This window comes from Heloderma suspectum, chromosome 4, assembly GCF_057233095.1.
Source record: "Heloderma suspectum isolate Gila_16-S chromosome 4, 16-S_ref, whole genome shotgun sequence".
Taxonomy (NCBI): domain Eukaryota; kingdom Metazoa; phylum Chordata; class Lepidosauria; order Squamata; family Helodermatidae; genus Heloderma; species Heloderma suspectum.
Window position 1 is genome coordinate 83,533,361 of NC_139461.1, and position 27,145 is coordinate 83,560,505.

General features: G+C 40.8%; 2 protein-coding genes across 3 annotated transcripts in view; one reads left to right on the forward strand and one right to left on the reverse strand.

Annotated features, from left to right (window-relative positions):
• The window catches only part of ARHGAP28 (Rho GTPase activating protein 28), a 106,002-nt gene extending 81,258 nt beyond the window's left edge, over nt 1-24,744 (forward strand). Inside the window, exons 6-15 of one of the 2 annotated variants that reach the window (XM_084849820.1) lie at nt 1,186-1,351; nt 1,450-1,541; nt 2,725-2,802; nt 5,065-5,227; nt 14,673-14,755; nt 15,297-15,494; nt 17,392-17,535; nt 18,192-18,316; nt 19,528-19,592; nt 20,471-24,744. In XM_084849820.1, the coding sequence (XP_084705946.1) occupies nt 1,186-1,351; nt 1,450-1,541; nt 2,725-2,802; nt 5,065-5,227; nt 14,673-14,755; nt 15,297-15,494; nt 17,392-17,535; nt 18,192-18,316; nt 19,528-19,592; nt 20,471-20,562 (1,206 nt within the window). In that variant the 3' untranslated portion in view covers nt 20,563-24,744. The remainder of the gene's footprint in view (nt 1-1,185; nt 1,352-1,449; nt 1,542-2,724; nt 2,803-5,064; nt 5,228-14,672; nt 14,756-15,296; nt 15,495-17,391; nt 17,536-18,191; nt 18,317-19,527; nt 19,593-20,470) is intronic. The other variant, XM_084849821.1, reaches the window with a different exon arrangement.
• Nucleotides 24,474-27,145, reverse strand: part of LAMA1 (laminin subunit alpha 1) — a 132,783-nt gene continuing 130,111 nt past the window's right edge. Inside the window, exon 63 of the mRNA XM_084849819.1 lies at nt 24,474-26,843. Coding sequence (XP_084705945.1) covers nt 26,683-26,843 — 161 coding nt within the window. The 3' untranslated portion in view covers nt 24,474-26,682. The remainder of the gene's footprint in view (nt 26,844-27,145) is intronic.

Consider the following 27,145-nt stretch of genomic DNA (forward strand, 5'->3'; position numbering starts at 1 on the left):
GCTCTTCCCCAGTAGTATATTGGACACCTTCCGACATGAGGGGCTCATCTTCCGGCATCATATCTTTTAGCCTTGTGATACGTTCCATGGGGTTTTCTTGGCAAGAATACTGGAGTGGGTTGCCATTTCCTTCTCCAGTGGACCACATTTTGTCAGAACTCTCTGCCATGACCTGTCCATCTTGGGTGGCCCTGCACGGCATAGCTTATGGCTTCACTGAGTTACGCAAGCCCCTTCACCACAACAAGGCAGTGATCTTGATCTTACATTCCAGGTTCCTAAACAATATTGTTCTGTACAGCATCGGATTTTCTTTTCACCACCAGACACATCCACAGCTGAGTGTCCTTTCGGCTTTGACCCAGCCACTTCACTCTTTCTGGCGCTACTTGGAAATTCCCTCTGCTCTTCCCCAGTAGTATATTGGACACCTTCCGACATGAGGGGCTCATCTTCCGGCATCATATCTTTTAGCCTTGTGATACGTTCCATGGGGTTTTCTTGGCAAGAATACTGGAGTGGGTTGCCATTTCCTTCTCCAGTGGACCACATTTTGTCAGAACTCTCTGCCATGACCTGTCTGTCTTGGGTGGCCCTGCACGGCATAGCTTATGGCTTCACTGAGTTACGCAAGCCTCTTCGCCACAACAAGGCAGTGATCCATGAAGGGGATAGGAAGACTATGGAGTGGTGAGGCCCTTGCTGTATGTTCATAAATATTTGGTTTAATATGGCTGATGTAGCTCAGGAGCCCAATTTAGGCCCCTCTTGGAGGAGCAGATGGGCTATATATAGAGAGAGGATCCAAAGCCAGTCCAGCTCTGCCCCGTCCCACCCCTGGAATGCCCTGTTCAGGAACACTGCCAGCAGTAGAGTTATGCCCATGGAACTTTCCAGGGATGCAAATGCTGTCCTGCTCTCAGTCCCCCACCACATCCCAACCCCTTCCGGACAGTCATTCAAGGGGTTTGGGGTTGCTTTGTAAGTCTCACTGGGTTTAATGGGCCTTATGCTAAAGTAAGTTTTGTCAGACTGTAGCCAGAGGATTTGAAGCCCTTGCTTTTTGATATTCCTTTTACTCGATTTTACCGAAATGTTTCATTTAAAAATGAAATTTTGTGCGCGCACACACAGAGTAATTTCTCAAATCTTGTAATTAAACCCATTCTTTAAAATATGTTATAGAATTTTACGATTAGGAAAAGCCGTTTTGGACTGACCGAGGTTGGAGATTTGTCTCTTGATGACATGAAGAAAATTCGCTATCTCTCTCTGATTGAACTAACGGCCTTCTACGATGCTTTAGGAATAGAGCTGAAAAGGAACCGAACAGAAAGGGTCAAAGGACGAGGTAACTGCATATGATGACATAACAACGGGTACTGATGATTTTTAGTATACAGTAAGGTACTAAAGGCATTCATCCTTGATTTTAATTCTCTTCTGTAGAAAATGGCCTTTTTGGAGTTCCATTAGCAGTGCTGCTGGAAAATGATCAAAAGAAGTGTCCTGGAATAAAGGTCCCCCTCATCTTTCAGAAAGTGAGTAGAACAAAAAGAGTTCAGTCACTAAAGTCCGAACTTAGCAAATAGAAATACTTAGAAAAGATAAACTCATAGAAGAGACATCCGATAAGAATGGTCATGCACCTTTCCATTTGAATGGAGCTGGCAAGCTTATTTCTATCTGTGTTTTGAGGCTACAGAGATATAATTTTAAGTAGGATGACTCTTCATACAATTCATTCAGTGTTTGGTAAAATAGAGACACCCTTAGAAATTCAATGCCATAGTCTGAAATGATAAAATCTGAATTGTTTTCCTTTTTTTGTTTACATTTTTTTTTATTCAAAAGGATAGTAACAGCTGCACTGTTGTGAAACCATAGTGATATCCAAGAGGCAGCTTGGTTATAATTATAAGCATATAGAGAAGTGTAATGCTACTTGTCCAAATATTATCTCACAATTTCTTGGATGTTTCACTGAGCAGGACCTCTAAATTTACCTTTAAATTTCACATTAGGCAAAGTCCAGGGGCAAAATCCAGTACTTCTGTTGGTATAAGGTATCGTTTCATAGATCACACAGGAGAAACAGATGACCTCCTAGATCTCTGCCAGTCTGTGAATCTATTACATTTCTTCAAAATCAGGCTGCAGTTGTATGAGAAGATCTACAATAACAGGAGTATATTGTTATTGACATACAAACATTGGACACAATCTAGCCTATAGAATTAGGAACGACTCTGGCCTTAGTCAGTTGACGTGCCCAAACAGGGTACATCAGTGCACGTAAGGAGCATGGCACTCTTCATGTTGGCCTTGCCCCCAGTGGCCCTGCCCTCTCAGTCTTCCTATACACATTCTCCTGAGCAGGAGTCGATGTCTCTGCACGATCAAGAAACCAGAGTTCCTAATCATGCAGAGACTTCTGCTCATGTTCAAGAGAACACAAGAAGCCTTCTTCAGACCTCGCTGCTCAATGTGGGGAGGTTAGGCCCTCAGGAAGCAGGGTGTTGGGGCAGGCCAGCATGTGCACCCAAACTCCACACACTTCGATGTACCCTGTTCAGGCATAACACCTGAAAGGGCTCAATTCTGTGCGGCATTTTGGCCTCACCATTTTAAGTTTGTAGAGGCCAGTTGTTGAAAACATTCTGTATATTTTATTTTTGTGCTGACGAACTGCATAAAAGTAATATTTTGTCTATTGTGGCATAGCTGTTGATCAAACTTGAGGAAACAGGTCTGGAAACAGAAGGAATTCTCCGGGTGCCTGGATCTGCCTCAAGAGTTAAGGTACATAGTGATTCTTTCCAGTCTTTCCTAACCAGAAATGCTTTTGTAGAAAGTTATCTATGGGCAAATTGTGTATGAGCATTTTTTCACATACGTTAACAATATAACATGTATATAGGAATAGCATTTTCAGTTTTCTGAGTGCCGATCCTTATGTAGCCAAAACACCACAAGGGAGGTATCATCATCAGGCTTGGGGTAACCACAATGTTTGCAGGACTAGCTCACTATCATACTTTCTGCATTAGGTTTCATACAATGTTTAGATGTTACTCTATTTGTTTTTGAACCATTTACGTTTCTGTATCCCAGGCAATCCTTTGTGTGTTACTGTGCCAGACTTTCCTGTGTTGGGAGGAAAGCTGAGGATCCACATGAAAGATGTAATGTTTTTAATTTTCAGTTATTGGATCATTTAAGTCTGACTAAATAACAGCCAGTAAGGGGCAATAGGAAAGATTTTTTTCTAAGCTGATCCAGATTTCATCACTCAAAGCCATCATTTACTATGTTGACATTAGGACTTGAAAGCATTCCAGTTTTTTAAAAATGTAGATACATATGGACCTAATTAAAGATTATTCTTTGAAAGTAACAAACGATAGAAAGTGGTGCAAAATTTCCTCTCTCCCTTAATGTCTGATCTTATGTATAAAATGGTGATTTGGTTACGCTCCAGCATGACCAAGAGATGTGCAGACAGGGCTATATAATTGTGAGAGTAGATTGTATAGACATTGGTTTTAGAGTGATACTGATAGTTAATTTGCATACTTTTATTTACTTTAAGTATAATTTGCTTGAATGCCTGCCTTTATGATCCACCTTATTCAGGACCTCAGTATGAATTTGCAAAGCTATATCCGCATAGGAGCTTCCTACACTTCCAGTTTGTCATTCTGGTACAGGAGGCATGGATAATTTCCAACCTGTGGGCTCTGTAATCTGGGCCTCAAAGCCTTCGCCAGGGGACATCCCCCTCTTTAACAACCCTGCTCCCTCTTACTGTCTCCCTCCGCCCCTGATTTTTCTTGGTATTTTTATGGGGCGGGGATGGGTTGGAACACTGTTCTCTCCTGGAGACTGAAAGGGGCTCCCGTTCTCAGTGCTCAGTGGTGTAAAGCTCTGATCTTTGATCTTCTGCTGTTTCAAGATAAGGGCTTTGACCAGGAGGGAAGAGGAAGTGGGGACTGAAGAGGAAGCCGATGCATGACTCAGTCCTGCTTACTTCTGAAGCTTGTCCTGCAGAGTAGACATGCAGAGGATTGGCATTTGGGATGCTATTTGAAAATGCTGCTGGGTGATTCATTCCTAGTTACTTCCGAGTAGACATGCAGACACTTGTTCTGCTTCTGATTAGGCCTAAAATCAGTAAGGATCACATTTTGGCCCTGCCCACTTGCCTTTGGTCATGCCCACTTTGCGTTTTGTGCTGCTGCCCAACTACTTGGCAGAGTGGGATTTTAGATTTTAAAAAACCACTCAATGTGTACAGCTCTAGCTGCTGCATTGGGGAGGGAAACTTTGCACGTATGACCCGTTTGCACACATAACTCCTCATTCAGCTAGGGATATGCATTGGCAAAGCCACCTATCAGTTAAGGGCACATATGGCCCTTAACTGATAGAGGCACACATTATTTAGAATCATATTTGAGCTTTTATTTCCCTACATTAATACGAGAAGTACGATAACAATTCGAATGTACATTGTTCTCAGTGATCCAACGTCCAGGATCATTTGACTAAATAATTATTTAAATTATTACCAGAGTGTAAAGTATGGATCTCAACCCCACTCAAGAACCCAACAGAAACTTTTATATGATAGGCTCACCCACCTCCCAATTAAAAGTAAATAACATGTTGCTGACTGAGAAACGCAGCTTGGAGCAAGACCAGTGAGGCCCCTGTTGGTTCCTCAAGTCATGTGGTCCTGGCTTGGCTGAAGAGCTGCGGTTCTGGCTCCAGCCACCATATGGGCAGTGCTGCAAACTAGCCTGCCATTTGACACAGGTGAGAGTTGTTTTCAAAAAGCTGGCTAAAAGTTACATGACATTAGTATTCAAGACATATAAGATGGCTTTCAAAAGTTTAGATTTAATGATCCAAGAGCAAACTTTATACACTTTTATTCTAGTAATTGCTTCATTTCAAATATTACATTCCACCCCAATAGGTTGTGAAAAAATAAAAATGAAGAGTAGAATCCTCTTTATCAGTAATCATTTGTTATTTATTCATGTTTGTTTTCTCCTGTAGAGCCTTCGTCAAGAAATTGAAGCAAAATTTGATGAAGATTCTTTTGACTGGGATCAGGTACGCAACAATGATGCAGCAGGACTGCTGAAGATGTTTATACGAGAACTTCCAGGTCCCCTTTTCACTGTGGAATATCTGCCTGCTTTCATCACGTTAGTTGAGAGTAAGTAGAGAGGAACCAGCATTCTATTCAGTATCTGCTTCTTAATCCAGTGACATGACTTACTGGTCACAATCCTGAAATTTAAAGGAATCATTACTTTTTGCTTTAATACTTCCTCGAGCAGCCTTACCTGCAACCTGTTGTCTCCCAGCTGCAAATGGACCACAGTTCAGAGCAGTCCTTTGGCCTCACTTGGGGGTGCATGTGCCTCGTTTCACTTTGGACATATCTTTTCCAAGCCAGTCTTCTTGCACTCAGCAGCCCAGGTATCTTCTGTGCATAGAAGGGCAGAAGTATGTGTGTGCCTACCACCATGCATACAGTGTAATATGTGAAGTGAGGAATAAATGTATACATGTGCATATGCACAGCTTGCATGATTCTTCCACCTCAGAAAGGGCAACTAACCACAGCACGCAATGACCACATCCTCACATCACGCTAAACCGTGGTTAGCACAATGTGAATGAGCCTAGCCTCCTCTCAGGCTCACATGCTCCCCTCTCCTCTCTCTTCCTTCCATTCAGCTTTGAAGAGGAATTTGGAAACTTCCGCTTCCGCTTCTAGAGTACAGTCCAACAGGATTGCTACTCTTTAGATGGAGGTCTCTGAGACTGGAACCATCCACCCATCCAAAGCCCTGCAGGCACGGCATGTAGAACAAGGGAGACGAAAACACCTTCCTGTTTCACCATAAAAAACATTTTTGACTAGATGGGCTCACAGCAAGTAATGGGTCACTGTAGGTGAGAATGGGCAATGGAGAGGTCTCTGCTCTCCCTCCCCTGCCCCCTGTCCCACCTCCTCTCCTCCCTCCCCGACCCTCTTCCATGGTCACAGCAGTGACATCAGAAGAGGAACCACCATGCAGCTTTCCACAGTGGCTAGCAGGGTAGCAGGGGGATCCCCATTTGGATTTCCCGTCCTGTGGTCTTTATAGTGGCTTTAAAGAGATAAAAAGATTTTTAAAGCATGGGAGAGAATAAAAAGAGAAAGGTAGCAGAGTCTATATGGGAAGGCAAGGATGTATCTGGTAGAGATGTTTGCAGCCGCCCCCCATTTTCTATCTTAAGACTGTAGCCAAGTGCAGACTCCATGACTTGAACATCAGCCAACCCCCTTTTTTTCCCTTTGTTTACCATCTTGCCTGTTGAAGAGTTCTGGAGAACTCAAAACTATGCACAGTATTTTGTGGCCTAATACAGTTATTAGGGTGATATGGGTTTTGGATTTTTTTTTCTTTTACTTTTGGCCAAATGGCCACTTTGTGTTTTGTTTGCCATGGGGAGGCTATTCCAAAGGAAGAAAACACCACTGAAAAGGCCCCATTCACCACACACTGTACTTGAAAAAGTGGGGAGAGTCTCAGATTATGGACTTACTAATCAATTGAACTGGTACAGGCAGGGCCAGCCCTTCCATTAGGTAGAGTGAGGCTGTTGCCTCAGGTGGCAGACGCTGGGAGGCGGCAACATGGTGCTGGGGGAAAGACTTGTGTGCCATGTGGCCTGCTCTGTGTCCCCTAAGCTAGCCTGCTGCCTTCAGATGCAGTGGAGGATATTATCCCATCGTGAGTACAGATGGATGTGCCAGTCTAGTCGGCTTTTGAACACAGAATGGGGAAGGGTTGCCATTTTGTTCTTCGCTTCAGGCAGCAAAGTGTCTTGAGCCAGCCCTGGGTACAGGGAAAGGCAGTCAATCCTAAGCCATGCAGGCCTTTAAATGTAAACACCAGCAGCTTGAATTGTGCTAATTCATGGGTTGGGAGCCTGTGAAGAAGCAAATAGTAGCTTTAAAGGGAAATAGTGGGTTCAGGGGGCAATTTTCAGTGGGAAAACAGCACATAGGAAAGAGTTAAACCTCCTTCGCTCTGCACTACATTTCCAATCTGGAATATGCCCCCTCCACAGGTTCTGCTACTTTAAAAAAAATAGTTGCAGATCATCTGAAGTCCGGGGTTCAATAAGTGGCTGACACCGCATCTTCTTTAATGCACAGGTTCAGTGGGAAGTGCACTTGTGTGTTTGGTGCCCCAGTGTCACACTGCAAATTGCCTTTTAACCTCCCCCAAATGTCAAAAGCTGCTTGCTATGTGACATGTATTCTGCTTTTTAGGAGAGATAAAGTGTCTGTCCTAGTGCTGACCAATGATCATAATCAGATTCATCTATATCTATCAGGTGGGCCAGATTCTGGCTCTGATTTGTGTGTTTCGCAGGATAGTAAGAGAATGCTGCTGCTGGACAGAGAATGCAGACACAAACACCTGGCTGTACATGCACAACGTGCAGCAGGAGCCCAGTGAAAGACACCCCCTTTGGATCTCCCTACATAGGCCCTTCCCACTTAATCTTTTGAATAACCATCTGTCATTTATGTCAGAGTGCTGTTGATAACATTGATGGACAGGAATTAGGGAGCTGCTTCCAAACAGAAATATTATGCCACTTCTCTCCATGACATTATCTCTTTTAGTGAAAACAGTGTGTTTTATGAAAGAAAAAGAGCAGCTTAATGTTGTTTATTACTGTAATGTCTGTCCCTGAGCTACTTTTTATATTTTTATCTTACAGGATGCAGTTTTGCTGCCAAAGGCAAAAGTACCAATGATTTCAGTGAGATAATTTGTTGAGTCAGGATAGTATGAATCACAGGATTAGATAAACTGCCAAGATTGTGATGCCATCCAATCCCAGTCAGGCATAGGATATTTAAACCTTCATTTTGAGTTAGGAAAGCTAATTTTGTTCCTGCCCCATCTGCTAATGCTCCGCGGATTACTGCATTCTACGGCTGTTTGCTACTTCCTTATAAGTGGATGCTTGGAGAGAACATGATTCCACACCTATGGGGAAACACTTAATTGCAGCTCCCAAATAAGACTTGATAAGAGGCAACTGTAGTAATTATTGTAGTTTAGAGACACCTACAGTAACTCACAGGGAATCTAGGGAGGGGAGATTAGCAATAATCCCTGAAGGAAGTGGGCAGAGCCAGCAGTGGACTGAGAGAGGAACTGTTCCTATGTGTATCTGTTTGGTAATAAACAATAATCTTTGAAAGCCTAGCCTACAGATGTCTGGCAATGTTGCAGAATACTGGAGAAAATTCAGGCAAAGATTTGAACTTTTTCTGACTGCTATAGGGGCTGAAGAAAAACCTGATTATCTAAAATCATTCATCATTACATGAGGTAGGGGAGGAAGCATTGGAGATCTACAATTTCTAGTTTGCAGAAAAAGAAAACATTAATTTTAGGGCAACAATGACAAACTTTGAGGAGTATTATATACCCCCCCCCCCAAATGAGAGCTTTGAAAGCTTCTTTATACCAATGGCAAGCTGAGACTGAGACAGGGTTACTTTGAGCAAGTAACACTATAGCACATCCTGAGGAAGCATTATCTTGGTTAAGACTTTTCAACCAACTGCAAAACTGCTCCCTTTACATTCAGATTGGGCTGTTATTTCTCAAGAGGAGCCATGTTTCTTCACACGATGTAAGATTACCTCCCTGTGAAAAGCCACTATAGATTTGCCCAGGGCATCTCTATACCAGCCTAAAATCCTGTATTTCAAATGCGGTTTTCTGCTTCCCTTTTAAATGCAGGATCACGACTCCCTTTTTCACCCGCTTCATTTCCACCCTTCCCTTTCCCCCTCTTTCTCCCCATAGCTGAGTCTTCCATTATCTTTCACTGAGCTCCCGCCTCTTCTAGCCATGTTTCCTCTTTTCATGGAGGGAACTCAAGCGAACACAACAGTGTAATTTGATAGCTTATTATCTGTGATCTATTTAAAAATGGAACAAAGGCCATTTAGTGCAGGAGATTATTTGAATGATCACGGTGTCATGTAAAGAGCCCACAAAGTTCCGTGAAGGAGCAATCTCAATCGCAGGATAAAAGCTCCATGTGAAGAAAGCCACAGTCTCCAAAACTATTTACTCCAGGAGGTCATAGAATCATAGAATAGTAGGGTTGGAAGGGGCCTACAAGGCCATCGAGTCCAACCCCCTGCTCAATGCAGGAATACTTCAAAGGTAAATAGCTTTGAACTGAAAGTGAGAATGTGAATCCCAAGAGTGTGGGATTCACATTCTGTGAATCTTAGAGTGAGGATGCCTAACGCTAGTTGTGCACTTCCATTCAAGTTAAAATGTTAAAGCACTCTGGAAGCTGCACACGCAGCATCTGAGAGCAGCCCTATCATTTTTATTTATTTTTAAAGGAAGTTAAAAAGTCCATTTCACAATAATAACAGCAACAACAAAAACCTTGGTTAGCAGGCAGCAGCACTTGAAAGCCCCAAGGGAGGAAGTCATGACGTTAAGTCCTCTAGTGGGCTTTCCAGGAAGCATGAGCTGCCAGAGAGGCCTCAAAGCAGCAGAGAATGGCACACAGATTGTAAAATGAAGAGAACACACACACGCACACACCCCTTGGCCATCTTATTACACTAATGTAAGCATCGAAGCACCACATTTCTCAGGAATTCTCAAAATCCCTGGAAAAGAAGCAGAGATGTGAAGTGTCTGCAAAAGGGTAGATGGGGATTCAAAAGAGTCGTAGTTCAGCCTACTAGAAGAACATTATACTGATCAGCTCAAATAATGAAAATCCCAAGGGGAATTAATGCAAGTGTAGTTCATGCTCCTATGCCTACAATACAGTTCTCCAATCTGTCTTTCATTGGATCAAAGACTGAAAAGCAAAGAAAGACGCCAACAAAGGGGTCAATCCTGTGCAGGTTTAGACAGAAAAAAGTCCTACAACTCCCAGCATTCCCCAGCCAGCCATGTAAGCATGCATAGAATTGCACCCTAAAATATTGAAATACTCCCTAATGATTGCAATAGTATAGGGGCTAGCCATTATTTTTCATTGTATATTTCTTAGGGTGAGGATGGAGGGAGAAGGAAAAAAAACTGGCATTATTTTGGGACAAACACATTGAAATCCTTCAAACATTGCCTCTGTGCACTCAGTGGAGTCATAAAGCCCCTGAGTGCAGGCAATTTATGGACTTAAATCTGCCATGGTACACAGCAGAGCCACTATATATTTATAGAGATGGGTTTGTTGATGAAATAAGACCAACATAACAATAAATCAATGGTGTAGTGGTAACTGGGGTCTATACAACATTAAACCATGTGACAGGAAAAATCCCTTGCAAATGAATTACTTTGTATTAACTTGAGATGGAAATGTACTTACAATGTTATACAGAAGACTTATTTGGAGTAAAAGGCAAGCTTTCTGAGACATCAAAGAAGAATTGATTGGCAGCCCACAATGAAGGATGGCCTGCTTTTGACCCAGAGGATAAACTACGCAGAGAATGTGTCCCTGAAGACAAGGCTTTCTTCTAAGTGACTTGCTCCTTTGAAAGCAATAACAGACATTTTCAGTCTGCAGCATTATCTGCCTGACACCTGGGACTGAGGGTGTGTGTGTATTAACATGTAAAGAAGAGAGAGGATGAAAATGGCCCAACCCTATGCATGTTTAGTCCGAAGTAAACTTACTCAAAAAAGTGTGCATAGGATTACAGCCTTGAATATAATGCTGGATGGTACAACGGGAGAAGCTAGACAAAGGCATTTCCTTTGGTAACATGGGAAAGTTAACACAATTCAACAACTAATTCAGCTTCAGTTCTGATGTGTCATCACTACTGTGTTAACCATTTCGTTATTATTCTTATTATTATTCTAATAATCCACAGGTTAGTAACAACAAAATCAACACAAAGTTTTAAATAAATTAAACCCTTTGATTAAACAAAGAACTAAATTACTTTAATGATACTAACATTAATATCAGCATTGTAACAGAGTTAAGCCAATATACGATTCAAGTTATTAGAGCTATCAGATTAAACACTTGATGCAAAATAAAGAGAAAAGGTAAGGAAAATACAGATTAAATTAACTATTTGAATGAAAGGAAATAATGAAAGGACTGAGCATTAGTATTCTACTTATTATTCCAAAGATATATGACTAGTTTGCGATAAACCTGTTCACAAACTCTGCCCTCTCTCTACACTTCTCAAACTGTCTTAGGATGCAATCCTATGCATGTTTAGACAGAAAAATGTCCTACAATTCTCTGCATACCCCAGCCAGGCTGGAGCATGCTGAGAGTTATAGGACTTTTTTCTGTCTAAACATGCATAGGATTGTGCCCTTAATTGCTGCAATATGCACTAAAATAGCAGCAATACATCTCATAAGGCAGACCATTTCCCCTCCCAGTACATTTTTACTCTTTGAAGAACTGCCACATTTTCATTCAGAACAGTGCAGTTCTATACACATCTCAGAAGTAAGGCCCACTGAGTTGCAGCCTAACTCTTTTATCTTATTTGGGTTCCACCTGCACCTTTTCATATTCTAACTGACTTGAAGAAGAGCTGAGCTCTTAAATAGTTCTATATTGATCTTGCAGCTGAGCTATTTCAAAACACATCTTTTGGAAACTCCAAACATCTAGTGATGGTGGTTAACCTGCCCCAAAGGTGGAGTTAATAGATCTGACATTTGTTATATGTAAAGGCTGTGATGCACCATAGCCTACAGACTCACAATAATAGAAGATTTGTGACCATAGATGAAAATGTGGTTTTACTTCACTTTTATAGGGCCAACTATATGCATTCCTCCTATCTCATGATGTACCCCTATAAGAGGATTTGACTGACAGTCAAGGAAGCTATAAAAGACAAGGCTTCCTTTAAAAGTGGAAGTCTTGTCTAAATGCAGAAAACAAAATAGATGTCAAAGGTGTGAAAGCGTTACTGAATGGGGATAGAGAGATTGCAGAAAAACTAAAGAGAAATTATTTCTGTTTTTCTTTACTAATGGGGATAGTATAAACATTACTGGATCTAGACAGCATACACCAGACACTTCTTAAAGAACTTAAATGTAAAACTGTTGATCACATAACAAAAACATGCAAGTTATTGCTGGCTGGGGAATGCTGGGAGTTGTAGGATTTTTTTCTCTCTAAACATGGGCAAAGGGTTGCGCCCTTAGTGGGTTATTGGAAACTAGCCAGTGTGTCAGCAATTTTTAAAAAGGGGCTCCAGGGTAGGTCCAGGAAATTATAAACCCGTTAGGCTAATATCTGACTCAGGTAAAGTGAAGGAAAGCATGATGAAAGCTAAATTATTGAACACAGAGAAGAACGAGCCTTGCTGAGGAAGAAACAGAATGTCTTCTGCAAAGGGAAGTCTTTTAACAAGCCTTTTAGAGTTCTTTGGGCAAAAGTGTAGATACAGATTATATGGTAGATAATCCCTCCCCAAAAGCACCTGAGAAATCTCAGCAGTCACCAAATAAGACGGCTGTTCCTGTTATGCACTGCTAACTGGCTGACTGGCCTGCCTGGTGCCAACATTGTCATCTTTTCGGTGCCAGGTTAAAACTGTCCTCGTCTCTCATGCATTTGGCAGCATACAATGAGTTTTAAATTAAGTCTTGGGTCATCTTTGGTTTTATTTAATATTTATTTAAAATATTTCTTGGCCGCCTTTCAGGGCAGAAGCCCTCCCAAGGAGGCTCACAGAAATAAAATACATAAAAACAATTAAAATATTAAAAGTGATAAAAACAATAAAACCAACAGCAGTAACAGCAACAATAGCAGTCCTATCAAAAGAAGGACAAGGTAAAATAATATGATTTCAGGGCCTTCTTAAAAGTCTGCAATGACGGAGAATGACAGACCTCCGATGGCAGCTTGTTCCAAAGGTGTGGGGCCACTGCAGAGAAGGCCCTCTTACGTGTCGTCACCCACCTGACTGCTCTCACAGCTGGGCAAATGGGAAGGGCCTCTCTTTCTGATCTTAAAGTGTGGACAGGCTGATATGGGTGAAGGCAGTCCTTCAAATAACTTGGTCCCAAACCATTTAAGGCTTTAAAGATCAAAACCAGCACTTTGAATTGGACTCAGAAACGCACCGGTAACGCACCAGTGCAGCTGGTGCAGTATAGGTTATTTGATTGAATCGCCTCGCCCCCCCCCCCAGTACTCGGGTGGCTGCATTCTGCACAAGCTGGAGTTTCTGAACTGTCTTCAAAGGCAGCCCATGTATAGTGCATTACAGTAGTACAGCCTGGGTGTAACTAGTGCATGGATAGCTGAGGCAAGGTCTGTCCTCTCCAGATAGGGCCGGAGTTGGTGTACCAGCCTAAGCTGGTAAAAACCACCCCTAGACACCGCAGCTACCTGGGCTTCCTCGGTTAGCTCAGGGTCCAGGAGGACTCCCAGACTGCGCACTTGGTCTGTCAGGGGGAGTGCAACCCCATCTAAGACCAGTTGTAAACCTCCATCCAAAGTAGTTGGTTTCCCAACCCACAGTACCTCTGTCTTGTCTGGATTAAGTTTCAGCTTGTTCACCCTCATTCTGCAATAAGAAGGAAGGGGTAGAGAAGACCTATTGTGCGAAATAGGTTTCCATTCAAACGTACATACAACTCAACAAAGTGAAACACATGGGAATCCCTGACTGATCTGGATAGGATCTGAGTATGTCAAGTATCGTAATGCCTTTATATAATATATATAAAGTGCACCCCCTTTCAAACAGGATATGGTAAAACTGGAAAAGGTACCTAAAAAGGCAACCAAAACAATTAAAAATGGAGTATATTACCTAAGAGGAAAGGCTAAGAGCTTTGGGACTTAAAGTTTACTTTAGAAAGCAGATGATTAAGATGATTAATGGCTTTATAAAGTTCTGGTATGAGAAAGTGGATAGAAATAATTTTTTCATCCTCTCAGAATATAAGTTCACTCCCAAATGAACTTGACTGGCAGGAGAGGGGAAGACCTACCAGCTGACTTGTGTGCCTGCTCACGCTGCTGTCCAAATATTAACTGTTGGTTGGCAACTTCAAGGCCCATGTGTTCTCCCTTGTTATGGTCCTTTATCTTTAAACTGGACTTGGACTGGGCAGTCCTTCAAAATAGAGGACACCTTCAAAACAGAGGACAGTCCTCTGGCAGCCTTTCAAAAGAGGGCTGCCGTCTTTAAAGTGGGACACTTGGCCACCTAGTTATACCAGTTCAGGGAGGACAGGTTTATCAACAGCTATTAGCTATGATGGCTAACTGAAACTTCCCACTTCAGAGGCTCTGTACCTTACCTCTGAATGCCAGTTCCTGTGAGGAATACAAGAGGATCACTGTTTGCTTTCATGCTCTGCCTGGAAGCCTCTCCCTGGCCACTAATGGGAAAAGGATGCTGAACTAATGGACTTCTTGTTTGATCCAGCAAGGCTCGCACTTGACAAATGGCTCCACTGCTAGAAAATATGCAACATCTTACGCATAACAAACATTTAAAAAATCTAAATAGAAAATGCTGGCTTTTCCCCAGATGGCCTATTTCATTTTTTATAAACAGGCTCTCCCTACCTTTTTATCCTTAGAAATCTCCAAAGTCAAATTGCAGCTGCAGGCTTTGCATTTGCTGATCATGTTGCTTCCTGATGCCAGCAGGGACACAGCCAAGGTAGGCATATAATTCAGTGAGGTTTGCTGTCTGAATTTGTGGGCTTTCAAATGAGCCAACTATATATGCAGAAACTTCACACCCACAAGAGCAACAAACTTGTCCATTTCTTTTTCTTAAGCTGAAAAAGGCTTTCCTCTTGGGAAGGCTCATTCTGTAAAGAGAGGGCTGGTTGAGTCATATGTGCGATTAAGGGAGTCCCTTTTTAGCAAGCCATTTTTAATTTGTTTTACAAAAAAAAAACTTTTAAGAATATGTTTAGTGGTACATACAGACCAAATTATCCAATTTGTAGACAGAATATAAGTTGCCTGACGATTTGATATTCACAAATTATTTTGCATGCTAATTCATTTTAGGCATTAACGCTAGTATATTTTGAATGCACTGAGCTAGTCATGCTTAAGGTCATCTGGCTATTTACAACAGATTTACTACAATTAAACTAAATGAAATTTGCAGCAGCGTGGATATGTCAGAAACACACTGCAGGGTCTTTGTGATCTAGCAAATTCAGTCTGAGTAGCATTCTTTCTGCTAGGCTCTTCTACAGTTCTTGAAGAAGGTGGTTGCTAATGAAAGGAAAAACAAAATGACTTTATGGAATGTTTCCATGATTGTTGCCCCAAACCTCTTCATCTACAAAGGCAAACGTGCAAACCAAGAAGAGATGCTAGCAGCAGCCACCACAGCACATGTCGTGAGACTTTTGATCAAATACCAGGATATCCTGTGGATGGTTAGTAAAGGTTTTGATTCATTCTTAATATTATATCACTGTTAAAACGGATTACCATATTTTACTGATAGGGTTCTTGTGCCTTGAACAACTAGCTGCCAGATGGAAAATCAACAGGTATGTCTTTTCCTTACATGGAAATTCAGTGATGAGGAATGTTTCTGCCTGTTGTACAGCTCTTAAAGGCACAGAAGCTCTGCAAAAAGGCTTACAGTTAAAAATTGCTGCATGCAATGATAAATTGATGCAAGAGAGTATGCCACCTTTGTCATTAAAAAAGCCATTGTTAATGTTTAAACTGGATTTTATTTAATTAGATAAAATTATGCTGCTTGTAAAGTATGGAAGCCAGGGCTCAGTTTGAATGAATTCTTTCCAAAACAACTGTTTCAGTACCAGGGGCGTCTCCACACCAGGCTTTTTGTCTCGCAACTTACTGGGGCTTCTGCCACTGGATTCTTTGTGGGATTAAGAATGATTAATACACGGGCTGTTTTTCTGGGGACTTCCTTTGTCTGCAAGTTCTACATGTTTCATTGTACTGCCACTAGATGGCACTGTGGTATAGCAGAACTGCACAATTACACATAGCCATTAAAGTGGATTAACATTTATTACTGCATTATCCTCAGTCTTTTAAAAACTGGGATAAAGGTCAGAAAGCATGGGAAATGCCCTGCAGGTTAACAACATTGTGTAAAGGACCCACAGACTTTCATGACTGACCATTGACAAGTGCACAATAAAAGCCTCATGCAGAAATGCTCCACGTCTACAAACTTTAAAGTGAGACATCAATATATTTGCATAAGGACATATCTTAGCTTTTCTGTTAGCAGCTTTTCCAAATTATTCCTCCTGCTGTACAGCAATATATTGGCATAACGTATCAAAGTTTTCTATATGTTGGTCTCTACCCACCAGAAGAACATAACTTTCCTGTGCTTGCTTTATGTGGCCAAGTTGCTTTCACAGCTAAAGAAACAGAAGAACCAATATCAGAGCTGAATCACTTCTAAGGATCATCATGCTCTGTTTCTGCATGGTCAGGATGACTGGCATGAAAAATGCCTCAGAACATAGCCTTCTCTATTTGTATGGATGCAGCCTTGACTTTCACAGAACTCTCATTCCAATGTGGCTAATTCTTATATGTTGAAAAAGCCCAGGCTGCAAACTAATACAGATACTTTCAATCATGTTACAAACGTAGAGACGTAAGTGCAAAACATAAAGCATATAGAGATTTATATGAAAAAAAATCTTTTAATATTTTAAAATATAAACACAGGGAAATCAACTTTGATAGAATACCAGAAACTATATCTTCATTCAAGCTTGTCTTCTCTTATTTTGCAAGGTTATGGTAACTTTCTATCTAGAACAAGAATAGGAAGTTAGAAAAGCTGGAAGGCTAATGAGACATTACCACTAGTGACAAGCAGTTCTCAGTCATAATATTTCTGATTTGAGCCCATCAAAGACAACAAAGATTGTGTCTTCATCTAGTTACAATTGGGACATTTGATGCTTTGTATTAAATGCATTGCTTTTTCCTATTAGCATGTTCAAGATATGTACGGTGGGGGAGGGAGAAGGCTAAGAAGAAATATTGTTGGCACTCATCACCTTTTTCTGTAGAGAAGAAAATAGCTGAATAAATAGGTGACCAAATGGAACTATTACGCCACTTTCAGGGAGGAATGCTGTGTTTAATATGATGGTGTAGGAAATGCCACTAAGAGTCTGCATGCTTCTTTTCAGCTAATTGTTTCCAAGAGTGTATATTTGTAATGTCTGCAGTAGGATTATGTTCAGGGAGTGTGTGTGTGTGGGGGGGGGGGGGGGCTTTTAGGAAGTCATTTGTCACATAGTCTTGCTTTCTTCCTTCCATTAGATCCCAACATTTATGATTTCTCAGGTGAGAAAAATGAATGAGGCCTCAATGAATAATACAAAAAGGCAGCTAATGTTTGACAAGGGTGTACGAAGACTATTGAGAAGAAAAACTATGGAGCGGGAGAGGCCAGAAAGAACTGAGGTGGTTGTTTTTCTTGTTGTTAATATTATTATTTGTAGTTTGTTGGTTGTGTTTCTAAAAGACATGCCCAAAGCAGCTCACAACAATAAAATATAAATGAAATATGATAGGAACAGGGGAGGCTCTGAATTAAGAACAGTTCAGCACATTCAGTTGAGGTAATTCCAGTATTAAACTGATGGTAAAATGTAAGTGCAAATGCACTATAATATCAAGGAAATGTGTTTGGGATATATAACCTGTTACGAGTTTACTTAGAGCAGATAAATAAAAGAAAAAGTACAATCAAATATATTATGTTACTTCTGTGAGTTTTCACTTTTAGAAAAGGAGAGAAATTGTGAGATTACTTAGATTGTGAGCTAGTAAATGGGGCCTCTTCATATAGTGCTTAGTTGTAGGAACACTATGATTGTTTTTGTTGTAGTTGTTTTACCAATGAAAGCTGACTTAATATTTATTTTTTTACATTTATTTATATCCTGCCTTTCATGATGAAATCATACAATTGAATCGATCCCATTGAACTCGTTGAAATTTATGTCTGAAAAAAATTGTATAATTCTGACTACAACCCATGCTGTTTGGTATCATGATATAGATGTATACTACCTTTGTTGATATAGCAAATTGTTCTCCCCTGTCCCTTTCTGCAGTCTGACATACCTGAAGGGGTGATAAGAGTTCATGCTCCACTGCATTCAAAGGTTTCTATGGCAATTCAGCTGAACAATCAAACAAAAGCCAAAGATATTCTGGCTCGATTTTACTGTGAAAACAGGTGAGTAAAAGCATGAAGATAGGTCAGGGGAAGACTTTAGCTGACAATACATTTTCTGCATACTATTTTTTCATTTGTTAATTAAAATTTATTTAATGACTTGAGGAGCAAAGGAAGTTCCAATTTATTAACTCTGGGCCAATTGATCCTGTCATATATGGAGTAGCTGACAAGATCCAGGCTAATGTGGGCTCATGGTGAAATGGGACTTAGCAATGTAAATTGCGTTGCAAGACACTAAGTTTGCACCTCAATTCCCTTTGCCTGGTCATAGAAGAACTTCCAAGAGCTGATTGGCTTTGGGAGCAGAACGGCAAGCTGAGAGCAGGATGAAGCAATAAAATAACTGCTCCGTCATTAGCCAAAATCAAGGCACATGAATCAGCCCTCATTCATCAATGTACTGTTTTATCCTCAACATGGCTATATGTATAATGAATTTAAAAACGAGACCAAACTGGCTTTAGTCCTAGGCGGGTCAAGCTATCTAGCATGCTGTACAGCATGGAAACCTCACCTAAGGTCCACCTGATGCACACAGCAATCCAAAGTGTATGGAGTTGGGAAAATCCAAGGTGACTGAATTGTCACTTCCTATGAATTGCCAGGCTCACACCTGCATGGCAGAAGACACTTTTCTTTGGGTTTTTTTTTTGGGGGGGGGGGGTTCTTTTATAGCTTTTTAAGGTTTTTCTCCCATTGGTTCCCATTGTTAACAAACTAGAAAGAGGAATATTTACAATATGTGTGCCAAGGAATTATATTAATTTACTAAAAGTTAAACCAAATAATTTAATTTAGGGAGCTTTGAAAAAATCACAACCAAACTCTACATAATGCATAACATGACATCCTGTTCAGTTCACAAGAAATTCTTGACACATATCTGCACAGAATTAAGCTTAGTTTAACTGTAAAATATGCCACTCTGCTGCTGCTTAAAGTTAAGAATACTGTTGATTCTACAGGGAAGATTGTAATCTGAATAAATAAATATGGAAATTAGTCTCTAAATGAGAAGCAGCCCCATTTAAGTACAATAGAAAAGAAGACATGATTGCATATACTTTTTCTAGAACTGGGGCTAGTGTGGAAGAAACGTGGCAGCATAATTGTTATTTCAGTGGAAGAAACATGGCAGCATAATGGTTATTTCAGTTGATATGGTTGTTCTACCTGAATAATGCCTTGTCATATTTTTCAATTTGTAGCCATGGATCATCAGACAAGACAAAAATGCAGATCCAAAGTTTACATGAAATTGGAGGAAATATAGGTAAATGTTTGGTTAAATTTAAGTGGTAACAACCTTGTCCTCTATATTGTTTTGTGCTGTGCTCCTAAAGCCAGCTGCAATGCATAGCAGATGTAGCAGGGGCATCCAGGGTTGCCCTAAGCCCACTTGGCACACAATCCACTTACTGCTGAAAAAACCCCAGAGGCATGGGTACTATTCAGTCAAATGCTGCACTGCTCATAACTGCCTTCTGCACTACCATGCAAGTATGCTTAGCATGAGGTATAGGGCCCAAACTCCATCCTGGACAGGAGCAAAAATGAGCTTAGGAACATAGGAAGCTGCCTTATACTGCGTCAGATCATTGGTCCATCTAATCCAGTATTGGCTATACTGACTGGCAGCAGTTCTCTAGGTTTTCAGGCAGGATTCTTTCCTAGCCCTGCCTGGAGATACCGGGGATTGAACCTGGGACTTTCTGCATGCAAAGCATGTGCTCGCCACTGAGCTATGGGCCCGCCCCCAAATCATCTCTCATAGTATTAATTAAATACCTGCAGAGATAAAATTACATAATGTTGTTTTTTCAGTTTGGAGGCATTATACATTTTTTTCAAGGTGGAAGACAAAACACTATATAACTGCTTGCTCACATGCTTAGTCAGGATAGAAGACCCTTACAGCTTCTCATTGGTCTTGATGGTTACTGCAGAGTTATGGAGTTCCATTCTTCTGATGGCCCTCCAAAGCTTGAACATCATTCAGAAGCAGAAGAAGATACTTCATAAACTGGGAATATGTACAGTATGACTATGAAATTTTGAGATTTAAACATGGATGTTTTTTTAAACTGTGCCACAGATTATAAATATAACAAAAACTTAATTTTTTTATTAAAATTATGCTGTTTCTTTCAGGACAACACTGTTTGGATCCAGATGCTTACATGCTGGATGTTTACCATGCAAATCCTCAAGCAGAATGGGTAATCAAACCAAAAATAAGTTGAAACTTATAAAGACATCTTGGCAGAGCACTTTGGATAATGCCAAAAGGATGGTGAAAAAGCTTCTGCCATCATGAGCCATTTTGCCAATGATGAAACCAAAGCAGTTGCTACTCTGCCTGTATCTTCTCAACATAATTTACAACCTCTGTCCTCCAAATGTATCATAGACCTTGAGAACTGTTACTTCACTTAATGGTTTATTTATTTTGTAATGAGTACACTTTTACTGGTTTTATTGGGGCCAGTTTTCAACTGATATGAAGGAATACTGACAGAAGCTTTTGCTAACAGAATAAAAACTGGATTCCCCCCCGCCCCCGCCTCTGCTCCGCCTTACCACTTGCTTTTATAGAGAAGAAATATTGTGTCATCCCAGGAGACAAAGGACAACCACTAACAGCAAGATACTTAACGGAAAAAGGAGAGTATTATTTAATACAAAGGGCAGTGCCAAAATTCTATGACAACTCATTCCTGTTCAAATGACGTATTTTATTGTCAAATGTTAATTATAATACCTGACTACCACTGAGAGGGAAAAAACTACTATGTAAATCATTTTTAAAGTACTGTGCATGTATATAAATATATACGTATAAACAGTTGCATATCAGCATTTTAATGGCATTTCTCTGGCTTTGCCAATGTTCAAATTAATGTATAACTATTAGCATGTTAATTTGTAACACATGCATTTCATATGGTATACCATTGATTGATCTACATACGAACCAGTTTGATAGAGCTGAAAGACATATGGAAGTTTAGCCCCTTTGTAAAAGTTGCAAATTCCTTCAACTTAATAGCCATACTGTAAAGCATTCACAGCCTTTGATAAGTGTTTTACAGATGTTCAACATTTTCCTCATTATTTTTTCCCCCTGCATTTTAATTTTGAACTAACAGTATTGTAAATAATGGCCTCACTCACCTTAAAGTACTGTATGTATCAACATGGAGAAGTGATCTTGGATTATTGTCATCACAGGCATAAGGAAATGCATTCTCAGCAGAAGGTATTACACACTTTGAGCACAATCCAGCCAGTGTTAAACATTTTTAATCCCATTGGTTTCACTTGGAAAATTAATCATCTGCTTAAATTCTTCCATGTAAAAATCAACAGAACTTAAAGAGTGCTTAATATGGACTGGATCGTGCCCTGTATTATGGTAACCTTGAGTGAATGACAACCTATGGCAGAATGCTGGGTGTCTAATGGGAGGCATTAACTGACAATTGCAGTAGAAGGGTAGTTCTACTGCATGAACTTATATTTCCATTTTTCTGATATTTTCATAATTGTAGGAGTGGGGTTTCTTTGGGTAAACTTTATACCCTGAAAAGTAGAACCTCGGACATTTTTAGATATTTTAAAACGTCAAGTACTTACTGCATGGTTAATTCAATTTGGCTTGTTTTGCTGTTATAAAATAGGGCCATGAGCTATGGAATGAAGAAGGGGGAAACTCTTTGGATAGGTCAAGTACATTAACTCTATGGGATGAAACAAATGTAGGTTTGTCTAGACTGCATACGTAACATGAGGGGAATCTCATGGCTTTACCTGTAATTTAAACCCATGTAATAGGTGAACTATTTTAAATATTTAGAGGGATATAAAGGAGAGATGGCACAAAATTTACATCCCATGATTCTGCAGTACAGAATAAATGTCTTAACAGATTCATATTCAGAGAGGTATTGTCAAACATATAGTAACATACTGGCACATTCATTCAACTGGTAGTGTCTTAATACTGCAAACTACCTTGCTGCATTTTCTTAGAAAAAAGGATGCTCAAGACTTGCTCCACAGTTATAAGTATCCACCAACTGATCAGTCAACCAGATATAAGGTCGAATCAAGTGTTTATTGTGAGATGGGATTGCATCAGCCACAGCACAGGTTCTGCTAGCACGGTTTCCAATCTTAATATCTTCAGTTTGTGGGGTCTACTTCCTGGTTTCTTCACTACAAGCTATGATTATTTTCTAATTTACAAGTATGAACCTATGATAAAATGTCAAAGGAGAGAAGGGCAGGAAAAAGAAGCATTCCCCCCCCCCTTTAACTTTCCTTCTCACCCCTCCCCACCTCATGCATCATGCTTTCCTTGATCTTTGTGTGTTGTCCTTTAATAAGGTACTGTTTTTATATTGAAGCTCTTTCGCTATCTGTCTCACAAATTTGTATCTGGTTCAGTCTGTAGTTGTCTTTTCTCTCACAAAATCTGCAGGGAGAGTGAGGACTAGCTGCAGTTTTTACAAAATGTCTCCAATTTCCAAACAGCTACCACTATCTCATTTTATTCCAGACTTCTGTGTCACCATTTTCTTTTCTGTATGTGACCACATACTTTAATGGTCTCTTTCCATCTCAGTTAACCATATGCTCATATTTTAGTGACCATGGATACATCTGACTACTCTCCATTTTTCCTTACATTTCATCCTATGGGGGAGTAATTGGGCCCAATTCCTCACTGTCCCTCACTGATTCAGGGGCAAGATGGGAGAGGTAGCACTACTAGAGGCATGCTGTGTCAACCATCCGTACTCCAGTGCTCTTCTGATCTAGTGAGGGGACAGATTTTCTTCCTATTCTAACTGCATCGGAGTACAGAGTCCATGCTTCACTTGGATCATGGGCATTGGAATGGGGGAGTTGATACGTACTGGAGGGGCTCATTTCTCAATTCTCTTCCCACTTCTCTTAAACTGCAGACAGTACTGTCCCTTTCCCACTTGAAGGAGCCTGTGGTGGGGGGGAGAAATGTATTCATCCAATCAAGCTAACTTCTCCCCTCACCACCACCCACTCAAGCTACAAACGGGCAGTAAATGACTTTAGATGGCTACACGTAGAGTGAAAGCAGGCTCCAGGGTCATGCCCCAAACTGTGCTCATCCCCATAATCCAGTTCCTCCTGCCCCTTTTGTTTAGGCCTCAGCCTGAAGGGAAGCAGAAAGCTGTTTGTTTCCCTTTAGCCTGGTTGATAGCATGCACGGCTAATGAGTTACACCTACACATTTGCCATCACGTGCAGTTACTGGCAGTATGAAGGCCGTGTACATGTGTCAAGGATCCCAAGCCCTCCTGCTGAGTAGCCAGGCAACAGAGGCTCCCTGGGCAACCCACACACTCTTTTATTCGGTTAATGGCGCTTCCTCACACCTGTAGCAACCACAAAGGCTGGTGTTGGCCTCTGGGCCTAATTAGCTAAATAGGGCTTTTGTTAAGGGAGCTACTAAAATCAGAGCAGGAGCAGTTGCTTTTCAGCTAACGGATGGGTTTCCCACTGTGCTCACCAGACTTTTTCTGGACTCTTCCCTTCAGGGAGGATCCTCTCGATCCAACTGCTGACAGGCAGTGAATCTGGCTGAACGCCTCTCATCAATCCCCTGCTTAACTCGGCAGTGGGCTCAGCCATCTGTCAGTTCTGGTGTTTCCTTCTCCTCTGACAGAGGCTGGATTCCCACAAGGAGGAGGGAAAACTGTCTCTGAGGCTGGCCCTCTGCTCGAGAAGCCCCTGGGAAGGTTCTTCGCTGACTGTTGGAGAGTCTTGGGGAATTTCCTCCCCCACTCTATCTCGGCTGAGCTTCCTCTAGCTCTGCCTCCGAATCTGGGTCAGAAACTAAATGAGGAAGCCTGGGCCTAATCCTGACAATATGTAGCCCTCATCTTCCAACCATTTTGAGAGACGGCAGGGGATTTCTTTAAAACACCATTACAAATATTCAATAACCCCCGTCTGTCCTTGGGCTTGATTGTCTACCCTTCCAGTCTGCAGGCATCACTCCTAATATAATTATACAGTGATAGTTGTCCTGGTGGAGTTCTTGTGTCTTTTTTTCATAGACAACATCTGGAGATAAGCCAAAGTTAGACTCGTTTAATGTCTGAATATTGTACTAGATCAAAAAGCATTTTTATTTCTGTTCATACTGAATACAGCTGGAAGTGATTGTCAAGGGGTATATCCCTTTTAAAATGTTTTTTTGGAAAAAATACTGTAGCAGCAACAACGCGTAGTTGAAATGAAATCTGTTAACGTTTGTTTCCACTGACCATCTGTCATGAATGGTTTTTGATTACAGGCATTCCTACTAAATGCAGAGGATTTAGAAAGTAGAACATGTATGTACTTAATCCAGGACAAAAATTAAACTGGTATCAACTAAACCTCTTACAGTGTTTCTTGCTTCCTGCATGAAAAGCAGAGCTTCCAGAAAATGGTGTCTTAACACTGCAATACACTGATCTGTTAAAGTGGAATTTGATACGGGCTGACATAGACCCAGTTATTCCTGAGTATTGGGATCGATCCTGTAACTTGGGTGGAGAACATGTGGCCTTCCAGATGTTGTTGGACTACAACTCCCATCAGCCCTAGCCAGCATAGCCAATAATGAATGATTAGAGGAGCTGCAAACCAATGATATTTGGAGGGCCAAATGTTCCCCAGCCCTTCTGTACCCAAATCCCCAAAAAATAAAATAAAAAATGAATGGAAGTATTCTTATTTAACTGGTTTGTGTATTGGATGGGTCAGGATTTTGGGATGTAAAAAAATTTATATTATGCTTTACTAATTTGCTTAATGGTTTGTTGTAGCTCACTGTAACCAAAACCAATATACACCCAAACATCTAAAAAACATGCCCTTCTACATGATAAAAGGGTCTTAAAACAGATACAGCTTTTTACATTAGTTGTGTAGCCACAGAATAAATTCAGTCTCTAATAGGCATTAGGGTCAGACTTACCTTCAGGGGGTCTGTGATCTCATATCAGCTGCTTAAAATACTTTAGCCAAGACAGAGAAAACATGGGGAAAGGCTCTGTTTAAAAAATGCCATAGTTATATGACTAATTCATCCCCAGGGATTGCAGTTTTAAGACCAAGTAATCAATCTATATGGATTGCTCACTTCCTGTATCTTCTGGTCTGTTTCACATAGTGACTTAATGACATCTCACCATACATGATCTGCAAATCAAAAGCTTTGAAAATGTATCACATGGGATCTGATGGCCTCAGTTATTACAAGGTATTATCTTCCATCTGTCCTCAAAGCATTTGTAAAAGAAAAAAACAGTACTACCAGTTAAAAGCCCATTCCCTGTACATAGCAAACTAATCTGTCAGGGAGAAGCTTTATTGTCTAGCCTTCCACCGATGTTACAGCTTTCTGCTTGCAGGACTTTTTTGTGGAAAAGCATTCAAACATGCAGTGCCCCCGACCCCAACCATGTGAAGTGGTATAGTCCTGCAAGAACTGCATCATGTGACTGCTGATTGTTTAGCCCAAGTTTTTCTCATTAGTTTGTGAAAACAGATGTGGAAGTGCACGAGACTTCCCGTAACCAGTAGCACCAGAATTATGGCTTCTGTACTTTTGGTAGAATATGAACAGGGTATAGCTCATGGCATAGCTCATGCCCACAAAGCCTATGTCTTGCCTCCAGTCTTGATCAAACAGAACCTGTTCTGTAACCTGACCTCTTTTTTAGATGTCAAGGAGCAATTTACACACCCAGCTTCCAGCTGAGCCAATGTGGTATACTGAATACAAGATACCAGCAGCATTATCAGTGTGAATATTTCAGCAGTAGTTAGCTGTGATTTGCTGAAACACTATAGGCAGGAACTGTTCAAGACTAGCTTCCTACTGAATTCCTCTGCATTGCGTCTTGCACTGAACATTTTCTGAATTCCCTTTTACAGTTACGATACACACACAACATGGAAGAATGCTTTTATTGTGTGGGACCCCATTTTACATCTTTATTATAAAAAGATCCATATACACCAAACAAAATACTGTCAAGTAATCAGCAGAAGATACATCGTAAACACTGATTTATTTTTTTTTAAACCCAACATTTTTTTAAAGTACTCAGCTAATGTTGTTAATGTTTTAGTAGAGGTATCTGTTGTACAAAAAGGCTTTAAAAATTAAAAATGGAATTGTAGAAGTTCTGGCTAAAAATATTTGTCCTGAGCTGGAAAACACAGGGAGATCTCTGAGACCAGGATTATAGTTAAAAACATTTCTCTCTCATTAACAATAGACAAAGATTTTTTTTTTGGTAACGGACAGTTTTCCCTGACATTTAGTGCTCAGCCCCAGGGCAGGAATGTGGAAAAGCTCCACGCAGGTCAAAGGCTTCGCTGAAGTCAAACGATTCTGCCTGTTGGCCCTTAATCAGCATGAGGTTTCTCAAACACCCTCGGAATGAGCTCTTACTGGTCAAGCAGTTTTGTTTTACATCAGCTAGAAAACAAATGAAAGAACGCAGTGAGCCTGTTTACTGCCTGGAACAGATTAAAATCATACCTTAGAAATTGTCTGACACATTGCAAGAATTCTTCAAACATAAATTGCAGAGTAGAGATATAGAGCATGCAGTATCTCCCCAACTCCTTTATTATCCATTGGATTTGCACTGTAAGGTCTACAAGGCTGCAATCCTGTACCCACTGAGCTGAAAATAACTCCCACTGAACTCAGTGGTACTTAATTCTGAGAAGGTGAGTACAGGGCTGGACTGTAAGGCAGCTACGTAATAACCTAGG